The 20,348-nt window shown below is 43.4% G+C and overlaps 1 protein-coding gene across 1 annotated transcript in view; it reads left to right on the forward strand.

Annotated features, from left to right (window-relative positions):
- The window catches only part of LOC138165306 (disabled homolog 1-like), a 484,798-nt gene that overhangs the window by 392,597 nt on the left and 71,853 nt on the right, over positions 1-20,348 (forward strand). Inside the window, exon 9 of the mRNA XM_069093489.1 lies at positions 4,062-4,121. Within this exon, the coding sequence (XP_068949590.1) occupies positions 4,062-4,121 (60 nt within the window). The remainder of the gene's footprint in view (positions 1-4,061; positions 4,122-20,348) is intronic.

Below are 20,348 nucleotides of genomic sequence, written 5' to 3' on the forward strand. Positions count from 1 at the left end.
AGATTCCTTCCAGTTCTAACTGTCTATAATCTAAGGACCTTTACTAGCTTTGTGACCCTGGGCAAGTCACTTCCATTTCCCTATCTGTAAAAAGAGAATTATAATATCCCTACTTCTCAGGGTTGATGTGGGGATCAAATGAGACAGCGCATTGAAAGCATTCTACAAATCTTACAGCAGTGTACAAATACTTGCTAGGGGGTGTCACTTTCATCAATGCTGCCACCACCACCGCCATCATCATATTCAAGGCCCATTCCAGCTTCAGCATTCTGTCGTTTAACAGTCTGTGTTCTAGGATTGCATTCATATATGTGTGTCCCACTTTAAACAGGTTTTCCAGGGGCAGATATTGAGGTCCACGCCTGCAGTCAGGAGGACGTCATTTCAAACCATCGTTGTGTGCCTGTGTTACTATGTGCCCTTGGGCACGTTATTTAACTGTTCTGGGCTTCCCTTTCCTTTTTAAGTTAAATGTATTTATTTACTTTTAGTTTACAACATTCAATTCCACAATCCCTTGAGTTCCAAATTTTCTTCCCTTCCCTCTCCTCTCCCCTCCCCCGTCATGGTGGCATGCAATCTGATATAGGTTCTACAAATACCTTCACATTAAACAGTAGTCAAGTTGTAAAGAATTATAACCAATGGAGTAAATAACAAGAAAGAAGGAACAAAACAAGAGGGAGAGCAAGTTGTTTGTTTCAGTCTGCATTCAGACTCTGTAGTTCTTTCTCTGGATATGGCTAGCCCTTCCCATCATGAGTCTTTTGGAGCTGTCTTACAGTGTTGCATTGCTGAAATGTAGGCTTCCCTTTCTTTACTTATAACATGCAAAGGTTGGACTAGATGGCCCCTGATGTCCCTTCTAGCCCTATTTCTGAGACCCTGGGACATAGGAAATCCCTATAGAAACATCCCAATGGTCATACCACTGGGGCTCCACCTGACAATGAGAATGCACCTCAATGTTCCTTTGCAAAATACAGTGATTCTAGTTCATTAAAGCAAAAACTTCAGTTTCTAGAGCACACAGTTGACGTACACCTCTTCAGCCTGGGTGTGTCCCATAAAGCTAGGTCTGCTTGAAATCTGGGAGTTTTAATAAGAGCTACTTAGAGTAAAAATTTAAAGGGGCCTCTATCAGCTTGGGATTTAAGCAGGAGGTTTACACCCTAATTCTGAAGCCTGAGCAGCTGAGAAAAATGTATATGAATATGGTGTATTTTCAGTAACTAACAAATGATTTGCTTCCTCCATCCTATTAGTAAGAGACACAGAGCTGAGGACGCAGATGTGTGAGTCTAATCTTGGTTCAGTCCCTGACAGTTTGGCATCAGGCAGGTCCCTGATGGGAAAAAGAACATGGCTTAGCTTCAGTCTGCCTTCAGAGAGGCAGTTTAATGTAGTGAAGAGACAGGGAGAGTCAGAGCCAAGAAAACCTGGGTTCAAATCCTGATTCTGACGCATAATGGCTGAGTGACCCTAGGCAAGTCATTTGAATACTCAATACTCTGGGGCAGAAGTGTCAAATGTATGACCCAAAGGCAATGTTCCCAAGCATGATGCAAACCAGATTAAATTACAGTTAGGAAATCTCTAACAAAATAAATAAAAATAGGTAAATGCAACTAGTGTTATCTTTTAAAATTGTCAATATGTAGCCTATAGAGATTCTTACATGTAGATTAGTGCCTCACATTTCTATTTGACTCTGATATCAGTGCTCTGGGTGACCATCCAAGAACAGGGTGCGGAGAAGGTATCTGCCTACATTGCTAGGGGCCTTTGTTCACCTGGGAGTCCCCTGGCCCAAACACATCCCAAGGCCCTAACCCATTCTCACTGCAGTCTAGTGTCTCTATCAGTTCTCCTCAAAAAAGATTCATGCCACCTGGAGTTAGAACCCGGAACCCTGAAAGAAGGAGTCCCATGCTCTATTGACCAAACTAGTGGGGATATAGAGATGGTTGAATGACATGGCGGCCAAAGTCCCTTCTAATCCTCAACTACAAAATCAATGATTCTGACCCAAGATAGAGCCCTAAGGTGCCTTGGAGGCCACCAAGTCCAGACCCCTCGTTTTTCAGATAAAGAACTCAGGCCCAGAGGAATGGAGTGATTTGCCTAGGGCTCCCTAAACATTTAGTAACAGGGGCAAGATCTGAACCCAGATCCTCTGTCTCCAAAACCAAAACTCTTTCCATTGGACTGTTTTGCCACTTAAGGTGGGTAGTGAATATATATACACGTTTATGGATAAGGAAATGGAGGATTAGCCAGGTAGCAAACCAGCAGTTCTGGCTTATTCATATTTGCACTGTGCTTAATTACCTGCTAATCCTAAAGTGTCTTTCTGATGAGGCCCAGGACACCAGAGCTTTCTCACTGGGCCAATAGAGCTGCAGCTTAAGGGTGAGGGAGGTGGAAACAATAGTCCCTGAATTGTTCTGCAGTGCATAGGTATGTTATATCCCTTGTGTCATCTGGCCCTTAAAAGTCATTTGTGAGGTAGGCAGTGATGTGGTGTAGACAGGAAGAAACTGAGGCTTATGCCAGTCAAGGGGCATGGCCAAGGTCATAGGCATCTAGCCAGTGCCAGAGCCAGAGACCAGAGACCCAGTGTTTCTTATTACAAATGCAGAACTTTCCTCACTGTCCTGCAGAGTGTGTGTGTGTGTGTGTTGGGGAGGGGGCGGGGAAGAGAGAGAGAGAGAGAGAAGGGAGGGAAGAAGAGAGTAAAGGAGGAAGGGAGAGGGAAGGAGTGATATGTATATGTGTGTGTTTGTATTTATTAAGATTATATTTATTCTGCTTTTATATATTTATTTTTCCCCCACCATTAGCACATAAGTACTTTAAGAATAGCGTGTGATGAATGAAAAATCCTGAGACAGCATTTCTGGGTAATTAATAATCAGTTTACTAATTGGGCAAGCTAATAATAAATTGATGATCGGTGGTTCCTCTCAATAACCAAGATCAGGCCATAAAGATGCTGGAAGCCTTAATCTACTGACACAGATGCCTAGAATCTTGACGTGGGAAAGGCCCTTACGTGTCATCTGGGCCCGACATATGTTTTATATAGAAGTCCCTTCTGATATGGCCCTAACAGGTTGACCCGCTGGAAGAGTTCCCATTTGTACCAGGGTTTGGGGTATTCACTTGGTTTTGTCTAAACCCTCACATCTCTTCCCATCCTTGATAAGTTAAGGGTCTTTTCTCTGAATGACTTTGGGTAAATCACTACACCTTCTGGGTGTAGTTCCGGAACACTTTTGAAGCAATTTCCATTTGTTCTGCTGACTCTCCTTCTCTGCTCCATTGACTCCTGGAAAAGTGCAGGACCCTAAAAGAACTAGTCTGGAGAACTGGAGAGGGCATTGGACTTGGAGTTAGAAAGACATGGGTTCAAACTCCAGTTCTTACGGGAGTAGGTGGACTCAGTGGCCACTAAAGTCCCTTTCAGCTCAAACTCTCTGACGCCTTCCTTGGGTCATCATCACCACCACCACCATTGTCATCATTATAATCATTACTAATATCTACACTGTATAGATGTTTGAGGCTTGCAAAGGAGATAAATAAGGCATTGTACTTGGTCCTTTTAACAACTCTGTGGCAATCCCCATTTTACAGGTGAGGAAACTAAGGGAAAGAGATGTTAAGTGACTTGCCAGAGTAATAAATTTCATTAGTATCTGAGGCCAAATTTGAACTCAGGTCTCCCTGACTCCAAGTCCAATATTCTATCCACTATACCACTCAGCACACATTTAGAGCTTGGCACAATGCTGGACACATAGTAGGTATTTAATAAATGTTCATTGACTGATCAGCCACTCATCCATGTTCTCTTGGGGAAAACCAGCAACCTCTCACTGCAAGATATCTGTTGTTTCTTCTTTGTCGTAGCAAAGCACTGAACCTTCACTTGGGTGTCTGGAAATAATTATTGTTGATATTTTTATAGCTCTCATTTACATAGCACTTTTAAGTTGTACAAGATGCTTTTTGAGAAGTGTGTCCTAACTGCATTTCCTTTGGTTCTTCATCAGGTTCCTACCAGCCAAAAGAAGGAGGGAGTTTATGATGTGCCAAAAAGTCAGCCTGTGAGCGTAAGTATCCAATGATCTCTTCCCATTTCTGGGCACAGCATGTTTCTAGAGCGTTTTGGGTGGCAGGATCTTTGGCCAAGAAGCTTGAATCCCACAGGGTGGTATTTGACAGGTCCCTACAGCTTGATAATAAGGTAACCAAGGCCCAGATCTTCCCAGGAGACGTAGATTGGTCCTCATTTAGAAGGGAAAGATTCACAGCTCTAGGAAACTTCCTGTTACTTAATGAGATAACACACCCAAATTGTGAAGTCTTAACTTAACTGAAGTCTTAAACTTAACTTAAGTCTTGAACTTAACTTAACTGAAGTCTTAAATCTTAACTGCCTAAAAAAGGTCAGCACTCAGATGGAAGTAGGTTAAGGCACATATCCACGTGGTTTTCCATGCCCTGAAGTTTTAGTGATGTGTTATGTCATTCACTCAGATATTGTAATAAGCCCTGGTTTCACTGTTGGGGGGACAGAGCAACTTCACATGCTAATACAAATCTAGGTCTCTTAAGTTCATATGGGGTGGTGTGACTCATAAAAAAGTCTAGTCTCCCACACCAAAAAAATTATCACCTACTGACCAGCCTTTTGGCAATAGGCCTCTCCAGACTTCTCTACTGGCATTGACAAGGCGTTTTCAGTTGGTAGATTGGTAGAACCTGGCACTGAAGTCAAAGAACTTTTGTTCCACTCCCATCTTGAATACTTATACCATATGTGGCTTTGGCCAATTCATTTCACACACATGGACCTCGGTTTCCTCATCTGAAAAAAGATGGTATTGATCTAGAAGGCCTTGCAGGTCTCTTCCAGCCTTTATTATGACCTACTGGAACATAGATCCCTAAGTCAGTCTTCAGGACCGTGGGGTCATCTTACTGTGCTGTAAGATGGAGAGCAGGACTGTTGCAGAGGTCACCTGTAGCCTACAGTGATCACTGTCTTTTTATACACACATCCACTCTTTTATTCCTAACCTTTAAAGGAAGAGGAAGGAGGCAGTGACAAAATGACTGTATCAACTTGGGCTTAGATAAGCTCTAATGTTTCATCCTACCCAATATAAGAATCTAGGGTTCTGGGACAAGCCACCTTCCAGAGCTTTAAAATTCTACATCTATAGGTATATGTATGTGTATGTGTATACGTATATGTATGTATAGACACATGTATGCATATGTGTATACCTGCACATACACACATGTATGTATTGTATCTCTGTGTGTGTGTATATATATATGTATATATAATATCATATTGCTCTGAAGAGAATCTTTTTCTCCTTACTCCCTCACTGAAGAATTAATTAGACACTTAACAGTAAAAGGAAAGACTTTCTTTCCTGTCATTATCAGCTTCAGTTTATAGGAGAGAGCAATGTATGGAAACATCAGCAGAGTATTATTGTGTTGAATAGCATTCAGAGAGATCCTGGAATAGTGGATTGTATCCCAGGATTGGAATCAAGAAAGATTTGTGTTCAAGTCTTATTTTTGGCAAATGCAAACTCTGTGACCCTGGGAAAGTCACTCCGTTTCTCAAAAATCCCAGGAAGATCTCTTTTAAAGAGCTGCCAATTCCATCCCTAGGGTATTTCTACAACAGGTGGCCCACAGTCCAAACAAAATCACAGATCTGGATGGAAAAAAAGAATTAGCATCGATCTCTAAATCATGTTAACATTGTGTGAATGGGTTTGCTGACATGTACACATAATTTGGAGTGAAGGCACCCAGAATGACTGTAATCTCGACTCCAAGACCAACTCCATGCTTTTTAGTTGTGTATGAATAGAAAAAGAATCATGATGTGGAAAACTTCTCTGGCTACCTTTAGATTCAGGAAAGGATCCTTCATATCCAACCTGCCACTTCCTTCATTCATTCATTCCACAGAACTCATCGTAAGTCACCCCCCAAAACATGCCCCTATCTAGTGTTGGGACCACTGTCACTTAACAAAACAGGGGAATAACTGGCTCCTTCCTTCCACCACTCAGAAAGCAAAGATCATCCACCCAAATATACCTGTATCATGAATGATGCATACCAGTTTTCCTTCTTTCTTTCTTTCTTCCTTCCTTTCTTCTTTTCTTCCTTCTTGTCTTTTTTTCATTCAACAGCTAGAATTAGAAGACCCAAGTTCAACTGACTGCAGCGCTTGTTAGCTGTAATGCCTTGAGAAAAAAATTACTTAAAACTCTCACTGCTTTACACATAGAAGGACTTAATAAATGTGACTTGGATGGAACTGCCTCAGTTTCTTCATCTGTAAAATGGAAATTATAATACTAAAAGCACTCATAGTTTCAGGATATGCAATCTTATAGTTAAATGGATTTGGAATGGCCCAGATTGAATGTCTTTTTGGAAGATGCCCCACCCCCTAGGAACCTGTGCTTGGTTCAGTGCTATTTAAACACATCTGTCATTGGTTTGGATAAAGGCATAGAAAGAGTTCTAGTTGAATCTATAGGTAAGATAAACCTGGTTGGGGTAGACGTGATGTATGATTGAATCGGGATCCAAAAAGAATTCTTTTTGCAAGAAAGGGAAGAAAATTGATACGGACCAAATAACCAGAAAAACAATAGGGATAAATGTAAGGTCTTATACTTTTTTTAAGAACTAGAGGTCAGAAGCACAGAATAAGGTTGCTGTAGCCAGTCAGGAATTTAGCTGAAAAAGATCCAGGGCTTTTAGTGGCCTTATGTACAATGGCAGCCACAAGGCTCTAGGCATCTGAGGCTGCATTAAGTGAGACTCAGCTTCTGGGAACAAGGGACTGATAGTCCTTCTGGACTCCATACATGGTCAGATCACTTCTGTAGGATCGGTTTCAGTTCTGGACACCACAGTTTAAGAAGGACATTGATAAACCAGAGAGCTGCCTCCAAAGGAGGCAAGTAGAATGTTAAAGATTCTTGAGTCTGTGTCATGAGAATCACCTGACAGAACTAGGCATGATGGGCCTGGAGAAGATATGATAGCTATCTTTAAGTACTGGAATATGTGTCATGCAAAACTGAGCTCAGGATTATTCTGTGTGGACCTGGAGGACTGGACCAGAAGCAATCGGTAGAGGTTGAAGGAGGACATTTGGGGCTAAAAATTAGGAAGAACTTCCTAGCAATTAGAGGTGTTTCAAAGTGGAATGGCTTGCCTCAGGAGCCAGTGGGCCCCCTCCCCGGATGTCTTCAAGAAGACATCAGATGGCCCATGGTCATGTAGGTTCTGATGTGGATCGAGGTTGGAGGAGGTGGTCCTGACTTCCCATCCATGTCTCAATTGCTGTGATTCCGTCAGTCTGGCTGTGCAGAGTTGTTACTGAGAAAGCAATCTGTAAGATATAAAGTACTATGTGCCTATATGTTTATTGTTGTTAGACAGCCCTAGACTCCTCTTATCATAATATTAATATATATAATTATTCATCTTATTAACAATAAGCATTTACTATTGTAACTCACTGTGTGAGTCACGAAAGGAGACAGTCTTTGATGGAGTTGTGACTCTATAAGACACACAGGATTAAAATGTGTACCCTCCAAAGGCAAACAGAAAATCACAGACAATCGGTAATGACTGACTAATGTTCTCCTGCTCCTGGGGAAAAAAAAACAACAAAAAACCAGAGTTTCTGTCCTCACTAGCGATCCATTTAATCAAGTCCCTTTGTCATTGAGACACTTGTCTGCATTTTTCTATTCGATTTTTTGCAGCTCCTATTATACAAACCTCCACAATTCAATTTGGCTCCAAATTGCCCAGCTTACCACTAACTGATTTAGATACGCAGGGAGCCTTTGGCATTAACAGCCTCAATGGCTACTGGGGATATTTATTAAGGACTGTGCCCCTCAGGCTTGGTGGTGCTCTCTGGGAATGTAAATTCCATGTGTGTCTCTTTTCTGAATTTACCAGGTCTGAATAGTCTGGTTTAATCAGGGGTGGGGAACCTGCCGCCTCATGGCTACATGTGGCCTTCTAGGTCCTCAAGTGCAGCCCTTTGACTGAATCCAAAAGTCACAGAACAAATCCCCTTCATAAAAGGATTTGTTCTATAAACCTTGGACTCAGTCAAAAGGCCGCACCCAAGATGACCTGTGGTCTTGAGGCCACAGGTTCCCCACCCATAGAAGATGTTTCTAAAATGAAGTTTCTCATGTCAGTGATTGGTAGTGTGGCCCAAGTTGGTGTGGAATCCTGGTTAGCCGCTCACCTTAGAGTTAGAAAGACACAGGTTCCAGTCCTGCCTCTAACACTCACTGGATGCATGATTGTCACTGAGCCTCAGTATCCTTAACTCCAAAACAGAGATAATAGTATTTGGAGTGTCTACGTCACAGGGCTCTTAGTATAATCAAGTTAAATTCTATGAGTGTATGTGTATGTATGACTATGAGTACACACACACATACACATAAATATACATACATAGAGAAATATATATAGAGAAAGATATAGATATAACTTGACAAATGTTCGAGCACTGTGGAAATGACAGTGATTATTGCCAAAAGCAGATGGAAGCACATTTTGAAGAACGTCTTCCGTGTCCAACTCCCATCTCCCTTGCTTCTCCTGAAGGAGACAGAACAATGTGGAACAGGTGCAGGGGCCCTGACTCAAGATCAGAAGGCCCTGGGTTCAGATCCCACGTCTGATACTTCCTACCTCTGTGATACCGAGTAAGTCACTTTAAATGGGTCTCACATTCATCATTTGGAAAATAAGAGGGTGAACCTGATGCCCTCTGAATTCCTGCCTGCTTCAAGGTCTGCAGTCTTCTTCCCCCTGCTAGATTTTTGTTTCTAAAAAAAGATACTCTTTATTATTTAAAATAAGTTTTATTCACAGTTTTTGTTTTCATATCATAGATTTTTCTGATTCTCCTCCTCTCTACCTCGCTGCACACCTGATGCCTCCCTTATATCAAAGAAAAACAATTAAGCCCAAATGCTAGACAATGGCCTCTGACATAGGCAACATCTAACAATTGCTCCTTCACCCCTGTCCAGTTCATTTGTAAAATCTCTTGCCCTGACATCTGCATCTGCTTGCTCTCCTGCTCCAGCTAGGGCTGCTCACATCTGGAAGGGCAAGCAGATGGGGCCAGCTTCATCCCTGCAGCTTCTGGGTCACGTTGAGGGCAGCCGTTAAACAACAGGGCCTTAACCTGCAGCTGTGGTTCTCACGGTGTGATCTGGGGAGCTTTGCAGATTCCCATAACCCTTCCAGAGTGTCTATGAGGTCAAAATTCTTTTCATGCTAATACTAAGACATTTTCATTCCTGACAGTTTAACTATTAATAGACAATCCATGTAAACAAAAGCTCATGGCGGGGTAGAGGGGTGTCTTCAATAGTTTTTAAGAGTATAAAGGGGTCCTGAGACCCAAAGGTCATAATCAGCAGCATCATCCCACCAAGGGGTTCTTCATCTCCTCCCCTCTCTTTTGGCTTCCTCCTCTGACTCCAAAAGGTTTGCAGATTCAATCCTTTCTCTATATCTAGCTTGTTATTAGTGGTTGTGGGTCCTCTTCCCCCGTGTTCACTGGGAGACAGGGCCTGGGTTTATCTACAGGACTGTAATAACAATTAGGGGGTAGCTCAACACTTGGTAAGATCTGCCATCACATCAGTGTGAGAACTTGTCCTGGAACCATCTCTAAGCTGGAAAGAACCTCAGTGGCTTCTTAATCCATATCATTCCTGGGCAAGAATCCCCTTCTTCTGTGATATCCCCGACCCAACAAGGAGCCGTTGAGCATTTGCTTGAAGACGTCAAGGGAAGAGGGTCCTTGTTCATTCTCTTGTCTGCTCCGACCCATGTTAAAGCATGGTAAATGATCATTGTGTGACTGGAGATCTGCTCTGTGCAAATACTTCCAGTGCCTTCCTGTTGTCTGCCAAATAAAGTTTAGGCTCTTCTTTTGGACATTCGAGGGTCTTGACAATCCACCTTCCCTGACCCCAGCGTCATCTCTGTCATGTGACTAATTTCCATGCTACAGCAAAGGGAGATTCTTCTGTTCCCCCAACCAAGTAAGGATCATAGAGCAAGGAAGTCTATCCATAGACTTAGAGACAGGAGGAGCCTTAGAAAACATGGCCTCATTTTATAGATAAGGAAACTGAGTCCAAGAAGTCTAAATGACTTCTCCAGTGTAAGTGACAGAGCCTGTAGTCAACCCAAGTTCTCTGATTATGAAAGGAGCTCTTCTTCTTTGGGATGCCATCCTGTGCTGCTTCAGCATAAGAGAACAAACTCACGCATACGCCTAAGCTATTTCCCAAGCCTGGAATGGGTGAACAAATGGATGAATGAGTGAGTGAGTGAATGAATGAATTTTTAAGAGCTTACCGTGTGCCAAGTGCTATGCTAAATCTAGGCATACAAATAGAAGAAGCAAGGCAGTCCCTACTCAGCGGAGCGTGCATCCTAATTGGGGGAGACACACATATGGGAGGGTTGAGTTGCAGGACAAATGGAATGTCCTCCCTTCCCCCTCTATGCCGGTAAAATTGCTACCTACCCAACGTTTAAAGTCCAGAAGAAATAGCACCTGTTCTATGAGACCTTCCCTTTGTAGGTCTCTTCACATCTCTGTAGGAGTTTAGACTGGCTGCTGGTTTGGGGCCCAGTGAGATCTGGCCTCAAGTCCTTACTTACACACTTACTAGCTATGCAGCTTTGGGCACGTTCCCGCTCCTATCTGGCCTCAGTTTCTTTATCTGTTAAATGAGTAAGTTGTACTCACTGGCCCCAAAGTTCCTTTTAGCTTCAGAACTAGGCTCTAATGACACTTTAAATCGGGTCATCATCCCTATAGCTACCATTTATGGAGTGTGTAAGGTTTGTGCATTGCTTTGTACAAAGTAGTCGCCTAATAAATGTTTGTTGGGGACTATTAAATTCCCATCTGCTTGTCTGGCCATCTGACTCCCCATCATACTGCAGTTCACCAACACTGTGGGCCTTATCAGGCACCCCCTCCTGGGCCTTCTGGCCAGGCCCAGTGTAGCAGATCCCACAGATCATTCCACACCTGGGGAGGTGGGAGGAAAAGAGGAGTTTAAATGCACATCCCCTGGTTGATAGCATTCCCAGTTGGACAGCTAACTTTCCCTCTAAACTGGCTTTGGTATACATTTCCTTTGGGAGGAGAAACTGGTATGAGTTATAGAGAGCTCGAATTTGAATGACTGAAGGAATATCTCCTTGTCTGAGAACTATCCAGAAGTGATTCTGGTGGTAGTATGTTCCCTCTCAGTATATCATCAAGCATTTATTAGGCACCTGTGGTATACCAGTCATTGTATGAGCCAATGCTGACACCAAGACAAGATGGCGAGTTGGCTGTAGCCAAGAGAGACAAAATGTGTGTATATAGAGGTACAAGATTATTAGATGAGGTTGTGCAGAGGGAATCCATTTATAGGTACAACTTGTGATGGCCTCTGAAGGCTGCTTCAGTACAAAGATTCTGTGATGAATTAAAGGACATTCCGAGGAGGTGGGTCAGGAAGGTGAAAGGCCTGGGGATGCTGCTGGGCTGAGGACCAGTACAAAGGAGCTAAGGCAGCTTAGCCTGGAGAAGAGGATACACAAGATCAGGCTTAAGGTGGCTGAAGATCTTCCCCATTGAAGAGAAATAAGGGTGATTCTGCTTGGCCCCAGAGAGAGAAATTAGAAAACGGCAGGGCTGGAACGTGTGATCAGAAAGGCCTCTGCCAGGGAAGACAACTGCAGAGAGGCAGATTTTGGTTCAGTGGAAGGGAAAATGTTATACTTGGAGCTGTCCCTGAAATAGAATGGATTTCCTCAACAGCCAGTTGGTTCCCCATCCCATAGGACCATGAAGCAGACATTCAATGTCCACTAGTCAGGGATAATGTAGGTAGGATTTCTGCTCAGATGGACACTGGAGTCTTTGACTTCTGAGAGCTGTTCAAGCCCCGAGGATCTGGGATGTGCGGCTGACCTGTGTCCTATGGCGCAGCCTATTTCCAGTCTATGTCTGCTTGGCTTAGGGTTTTTCCCCAATGGCATGGACCACCTATTGAGGTTTCTGTAGAGTAGATTTACACATCAGATTGGACTGGTCAGGCGTTGGTGGTTCAGACAAAGTGAGCCACTACTCTTCTGTGGCAGAATTGGGCCTCCTGACCCCTGTTTCTTCCCCTACCTAACACTGCCCTGTATGTCCTAAGATTTTCTGAATTATCACTTAGGTAATTAAAGAATCCTTTTTTTTTACATATAACCCTCTAATGTCTTGGGTTTGGTAGCCCATGTATGGGCACCAACCTTTTGCATAGTACCGGGCACATAATAGGTGTTTAATAAAACTAGGCACATAGGTGCTGGGTCTCAGTGAAATCTTAAAAGTGCACTTAGGTTTTGGGGGCATCCTGTAGTTAGCTAAAAATAGGCAATGTAGTGTAGTGGGCAGAGCTAGAGGGACTTGGGTTCATGCCCTACCCCTGATGGATTCTGGCTGTACAGCTAAGAGCAAGGTGCTTCTCTCTAAGAGATAAGCTGCTGGTCTGCTCTGTGGGCTGGCAATTGGAGCCCACCATCTCTCCACTGATCTGGTGGAACAATATTCAGAAAACTCAGGCAGCTGCTACATCAGTATCACCATCATTGCTTCTCATTTATATAGTGAAGCTTCATAAACATCTGATTCATCCTCACAGCTACCCTGGGAAATGGATGATTTTATTTTTCCCATTTTATAGATGAGGAAACATAGGCCTAAGAAATGATGCACCCAGTGTTACATAAGTGTCTGAGGCAGGACGCAAACTTAGGTCTCCTGACTGTTTCCAAAACTCTACTCCTGTGCCACTCAGCTGCCCCCATGTCCCCATCCCTATCTCTGAGGTAGAAGGGAGGCCAGTGGTCATTCCATACCACTTATACCAGGTTCTGACTCATCTCAAAGTTAATAGTTCTATGGCTGGAGGGAGTTTCAGAGGCTATCTAGTCCATCTTCTTTGTTCTACAACTGAGACCTAAAGAAATAAAGTGACTTATTCAGTTGCATGCATAGAGTAAGGGACTGAGTCTGGATTTGAACTCGTCTATTGACTTAAGAACTATTTCCTTTTCTGCTAGTCCAGGCTGCCTCTCCAACCCCCTTATTTGATAGAGGAATATAGTGACAGCCAAGGAGGTAAAGTCGCTTGTGCCAGGTCAAATAGGTAGTAAACAAAAGAGGTGAGATTGGAACCCTTATAGTCACAGGGCCAGTGCTCCTTCCTTTATACTTCCTCCCATAAGGAGTCTGCTTGGCTTCTGTGCATCTCCTGCCATCCTCCCTGAGTTAAGTAGCAGACACTTCACAGAATCGTGGGTCATCTGAGCTGGAGGAGGCCTCAGTGATCATGCCATTCAGAGCTCCTTTTACTATTTAGATATAGAGAACTTGAAAGCCTGAGAAGGGAAGTAATTGTCTGAAGAGCTCACCAATAAGTGACTCCGTTAGGATTTGAACCCAGATCTCCCAGCTCTGAATCTGAGACCCTTCTCTAATGCACCATGGAACTCCCCCCCCCCCCCACAACATGGCTCCAAAGAACAGAACCTTCTTTTCCCCATCACTTGCATCACCAAGTAGACAGCTGGCTTTCAAAGGAAACATCTGTGCCCACTCTTGCCTCTCATGAGAATCTGCAGCATCCAGTAAGGCTGAAACATTGTGCCCACGTGGCAGGATTTTGTTCTGTCACCAAAGGTCAAGCTTCTCCTTGCCCAGTCCCCAGGAGAGTATTTGGAGTCTCCAGATTGTTCACCGCAGAGATGCTTCTGAAGTATGGAAATGAGATGCATATTTTATTGAGAGAAGGAATCCAATTGTTCTCTCGGTGATAGAGCCCCTGGGGCTGGCCCTGTCATGCTCAAGGTCCAAGAGGAAAGGGGTGGCCACCTTCATGGCCATTCAGTCCCAAGAGCCACCAAGCCTGGAGGGGCCGGCCTTGGGGGTGATTTGGTCATAGCCTCTGATGACCTTGACCCTTTCAGCTTAAAAAGTCTAAGAATATGGTGAAATCAAGTCCTGTTATTGCCCTCTGAGTAATTCATATATTTAGCCTTAGTATTTCCAAAGCACTTCCTAATCATAGGTATCGTGAAAGGAACTGTTACAGCTTTACAAATAATGAAAAGTTAATTTTTTCCCTAACAATAATAAGGAAAAAATCCCTATCTACCCTTTCACCCACCCACCCCTTTTCTATTTCTGCCCTTGAGGGCCAAACAAGACCAGATTAATCATTCCTGGGCAGCCTTCAAATACCTAAACACAGTTATCATGACCCCCTTAAGTCTTTCTATAGACCAGACCTCCTAGCACCTTGTATGAACATTGTTTTTGTTGTTCAGTCATTTCCAATTGTGTCTGGCTCTTTGTGTCCCCACTTGAGGTTTTCTTAGCAAAAATATGGGAGTGCTTTGCCATTTCCTTCTCTGGCTCATTTTGCAGATGAGAAAACAGAGACAAAAGGGTTAAGTGACTTGACCAGTGTCACACAGCTAGTAAGTGAGGTTGAATTTGTACTCAAGTCTTCTTGATTCCAGGCCCAGGGTTCTATCTACTGTGCAGCCTAGCTGCCCTTGAGATCATTACAGATCATGACATCTGGCAATTGTATTGCTTTGAAATGTACATATCCCTTTATTTATGTCATATTATTTGAACTTTGCAACAATTCATTGAAAATAGATGCTCTGTATTCATCTGCTTCCATTTTCCAAAAGGAGAAAAGCCAGCCCAGCCAAGGCTCAGCCTCTGCATTCTCACCCCACGTCCAGCACTCCTCCCTTCATGTCCACTTATCTCCCCTCATTCCGTCTTCTGATAATGGGCCTCTTGATGCCTGACTAGACCCTCACTAATGCTTTATAATAGTGACCATTTATCGAACACTTTAAGACTGAAAAGGTGTTCTCCATACTACTTCAGCCCATTATCAGCAGCCATCTGAAGGGAGTGCTATTATAACCCTCATTTCCAAATGAAAAAACTGAGGCAAAATATTACATGATTTGCCCAAAGTCACACAGCAGGTGAGTCTTTGGCATCTTCCAGACACCAAGTCCAGTGCCCTGTCCGTGATGTCATGTCCCGCACAAAGCAGAGTCTTACCAAGCACTTGTTAAATTGAAATGAATTGGTTTTATCATTGTTAGGCCCTGTGGTTGTCACAGCTCTTTCCCCTGCTGTTCATCTGCCAGGTGTAAGTCAGAGAGATTATTAGGCTAGTCACGTGGCCCCGGTTATTATGTTCCTGAGGCAGGACTTAGACCCTCATCTTCCTGACCCCGCATTTGGCTGTGTTTGTCCTACCTTGAATTACTCTTGTATTTTTTTATCTCCATGTATATCATACTGTCTATTGTAGGAATATAAGATCCTTGAGGGAAAGAATTCTTTCCTGTGTTTGTGTCTCCAGCACCTTGTACAATGTCTAATATGTATTTGAGACCTACAAGTGTTTTCTGAGTTGAAATGAATGAAACCCAAACTGCTTGTCCCTGGTGTGTCTCCTGGGTGTGGTGGCATCACCTTAGACCTCCGAGCTGCCAGGTCTTTGTGAATTGTTTCCCTTCCCACCTTAGGAGTCAGGCTTGAATTCCGGCCCTATCCTGAGAATGCTGCTGTGTCCAGGTCAGACCAGGTCCTTGATATCCTCTGCGGCGATGAACACGATCCAGATGAAAGCACACCACATGAGATGGTGATCTCCCTGAGGTCCGAGGCCTGGCTTGCCATGGCCTGGCTACACACCCTCCTCCTTCCACATCAGGGATTGTCATGGAAGGACAACATCATTCTTCATTCCTTAGAGTCACCAGGTTGAAATCTGATGGGCCAAGCCGAGAATAGAAGAGCAGTTCTCAGGAATCCACAGCTGAGCATCCAGAGCAGGGCACTTTTCCTCCTTTACTTCCATTCACTCAGTCACTCACTCAGTCACTCAGTCACTCAGTCAGCATTAATTCGTCACCTTTACTTCTCCAGATGCTGATAGCGTCCTCTTTTGGATCTCCTTCCTTCTACTCCTCATGGATCTCATTCTCATAGACTTTGCACGTAGCCAGACTGTGAGCTCCTTGAGGGCAGGCTTTCTTTGTATTCCCCAGTGGTCAGCCTGGTGCCTGCCATATGGTATCCACTTACTAAATGCTGAAAGAGTACCCACCAGACCTTTTTCTAAGCCTTAGGGACAATCAATGATAAAGCCCTGCCCTGGAGGTGCTTCTGTGTTTCTGTTACAGTTGTAGGGTATGGATGGGGAGAAACAAAACATAGCCACAAATGAGTAAATGTGAATTACTTTCAGAGAGAAGAATAAGGCACTAGAAGCTGTGTGTGCGTGTGTGTGTGTGTGTGTGTGCACGTGTGTGTGCGTGTAAGGGGGGAAACAATGCAGATGATCTACAGGTGAATGACAGGTACCTGCCTAGTCAAGCTGCTAATGGTGAAAAGGATTTGTTAGAGAAAAAGCAAAGCCATGGACTGGCAGACAGAAGACCCGGTTTGAAGTATGCTGTGTGCTTACTCCCTGTGCAAACATCGGCAAATTGTTCCCTTTCCTTTGGCCTCAGTTTCCCCATTATCAGCATCATAATGATAAAAATGTTCAGTATTTTAAGGTTAGCTTTACATGTTTTATCTCATTTGATCCTCGAAACAACCCTCAGATGTCTGTGCTATTATTACACCTGTTTTACAGATGAGGAAACTGAGGCTGAGAGAGGTTAGATGTTACACAGTGAATGTCTGAAGTAGAATTTGGACTCAGGTCTTGCTAACTCCAAGTCCAGCATTCAGTCCACTCCAACTACACCAGGTGGTTAGCTGAGACTGTCTGTCTCCTTCTAAATCTAAATACCACCATGCTGGGAATCAAAACTGATAAATCTCTGTGGTTTCCTTCATTCTTCAACCATTCATTCAATAGGAAGACTTCACACTGTTACTAAAGATGGGAAAGAGACCGTTGGTATGAAAGAGGTAAATTGAAGTTTATATACGGAAAGGCTTGGTCCCAGAGCTCTACCAAATTGGGAGAAAGAGAGTTTTTAAGGAGCAAAAAGACAAGGAATATAGCAGGGTGGGGGTGGGATAGGGGAAGGGCACAGCGGGTAATGAAATGCTATAAATGCCCAACAGAATGTTTTATTTGGTCCTGGCTGGGGATTTTGGGAAGCCACTGAAGTTGATTGAATAGGGGAATGACTTGGTGGCACCTGAGTTTTAGGAAGGTCAGCTTGACAGCTGCTGGAGGATAGAGTTGAATGGGCAGACATTTATGCCAGGGACATCCCCTGACTCAGAATTTGCAGAGTTGGATTTGAATATTAAGGGGAAAAAAAACACCACCTTCCTCACAATGAGCTCTATTTAATTTAATAACCAATGATGAAGAACAGGGTCCTATATTAACTGTCTACACCCTGTCCTTGTAAAATAGTTTGGACTTTTGAGGAGGGGGGTGTAGGAGAAGGTCTGGATCTGGATCAGGAGCTCCCAGTGGGGGAACTCTGCATAAACACCAGTCATAGAGTTGGAGCTAGGAGGGACCCCAATTGTTATGTAATTCACATCCTTGTATTTAAGGAAGAAAAAGTGAACCCTTGGATAAAATGACTTCTCAGGGGTTACCCAGGTAGTAAATTTCTGGGGGGTGAATTTGAGCCCGTGGTTGCCTGACCCCAAATCTACTGCTTTGGCCAACATGTTGCACTTTCGTCAATCCCCTCTTATTTGCCTGGGGACTTGAGAGGCTAAGTCCACAGGCTCACTTTGGGGATGAGAGGCTCCCCTTCCTCATAGATTACCAAACAGAGGCAAGAAGGCTGGTAGTCAGGGGTATTATGGATGAGATTCTTCTCCAGATACAGTTGGGGGTGGATGGCCTCTAAGGTCCCATCCAATTCTGAAGCTGTCGCATCCTGTGACTCCAGGGCCAGCATGCATCTCACTACCCCACTAGCTAAGGACATAAAAGAAGGTTAGGGACTGAAGATTCCCAGTAAATCATGTCCTTTGAGCCCTTGATGCCTCCCTCGCCTGCAAACACAGGCATCTGCCTCTCCTTGTTTATTTTCTGCATCCTGACTGCAAAGTTAGACCCCTGAGCTGTGCGCATCCCCCTTGGTTCTCTGAGCATACTCTTCCTGGCTCACAGCCCTGGCTGCTGTGAATTTGCAGACACAGGGTTTCCTTATTTATTGCTGCAAACACTGAGACCTTATTTATTCGATCTCCTGCAGATGGAGAGACCTAAATTATCTTAATAGCCCTGTTGGTTTTCAGAACCCTTTTATCCTGATTTTCCCTCCTTGATGAGAAAACTGGCCTGGAGAAGTCAAAAGATTCCTGGATTTGAAGTTAGAGGTCCTAAGTGCAAGTCCCTATTTAGCTCCTTACAATATACAAGTCACCTAAACTTTCAGTGGGCATCTTAGTATAGGTAATAGAACATTGACCTTGAAATCTGGGAGATCTAGGCATCTTTGACCCTTTCTGAATTCAAAAATCTTTTCAAGCCCAGTTCAAATGCCACCTCCTCCATGAAGTCCCCAGCTGGTGAGAATTTCCCCTCAAGTGTAATATTGGAGATCCTTTTGTCTTCTAATTAATTAATTTGGGGCAGTTAGGGGGCACAGTAGATAGAGTGTCAGGCTGGAGTGAGGAAGACTCATCTTCTTGAATTCAAATCCAGCTTCAGACATTTAATACCTGGGCCATTGACTCTGGGCAAGTCACTTAACCCTATTGGCCTCAGTTTCCTCATTTGTAAAATGAGCTGGAGAAGGAAATGGCAAACCAAGAAAACCCCAAAGACTTGGACGTGACTCAAACAACTCAACAACAACAATTAATGTGTGTAACAACAGTAGCAATGTATGGCTGTGAAAGTTGGGCTATGAAAAAAGCTGAGCTCTACAGAATGACCTCTTTTGAGTTGTGGTGCTGGAGGAGACTTTTGAGAGTCCTCTGGACAACAAGGAGATCAAATCAATACTTAAAGAAATAAATTCAGGCCACTCACTGGAAGGTTATATACTGAAGATGAAACTTAAATACTTTGGCCACTCATTGGAAAAGACCTTTCTCTCTTCTAAGGGTCATCCCAGCTCTGACATTCCCTGTTCTAAGGCCCCTCCTAACTCTGACTCCTCAAATTCCATGATTCTATGAAGGACTAGACATTTTTTTTCTTTTTTCTTCCAAAGACCCAGTAATTATGTCATTTCGCTTATCCCCTAGATTTCTGTTGACACTCAGCTTCACACACACACACACACACACACACACTCATATACACACACTACATTGCTGGAAACATGAAGAGGAGCAGTTGCTCTTCGGACAGCGCTTCTTTGCTTTTTTTATGGCATATAAATTTTCATTCACATTCCAGTTGCTGATTTTTCCTTGGGTTTGAAAGCCTGATCAAGATGCTGTATAATAGGATTTAATCTAATCTGAACATTTGTCAGTTTCATTTCCTTGTTAAACACCACCATTGCAGAGAAATGATAGTCATTGAAAAGCACCATTTAACAGAGATGTCATCAATGATGAAGTCATTCTGCAGTGAGGAGGAAGGCAAGGGGGATCCCAATCTGTACAAACTGAAATATGTAGAGCTAGAAGGAACTTTAGAGGAAAGACTGTCCCTTAATGACATGGTGACCTACTTAGCTATGCCTTCAAAAACTGGCCCTGAAGGGGAATCTTATGACCCTAAAATTCTTGCTTTGGGAGGGTCATTAGAGGGCATTTCTAGCCATGACCCAAAGCTATAGTATCTCTGATAAATATGTCTCCAGAGGCAAAATTGGCACAGCAGGAAAAGTATTCCACTTGGAATCAGGAGACCTGGCTTCAAAGCCATCTCAAATATTCTATAGCTGTGTCATCCTGGGCAAGTAACTTTTCTCTCTAAGAACATTCATTTGCATCTCTGTGCCTTTTAACTCATTAGCCCATATGTGTGGAATTCTCTCCCGTAACCCCTTTGTTTCCTGGCTTCCCTGACTTCCTTCAAGATTTTGTTCATATCCTACCACCTGCAGGAGAGCTTTCCCAGAGTACCCTCACCTTGCTAATTTCCTTTTCTCTAAGATTAATTTATACTTACTAGATGGATGGATAGATAGATAGATAGATAGATAGATAGATAGATAGATAGATAGATAGATAGATAGAT

Source organism: Petaurus breviceps, unplaced genomic scaffold (assembly GCF_028583685.1).
Source record: "Petaurus breviceps papuanus isolate PSGF00001 unplaced genomic scaffold, PetGlider_PUasm1.0 208, whole genome shotgun sequence".
Classification (NCBI taxonomy): domain Eukaryota; kingdom Metazoa; phylum Chordata; class Mammalia; order Diprotodontia; family Petauridae; genus Petaurus; species Petaurus breviceps.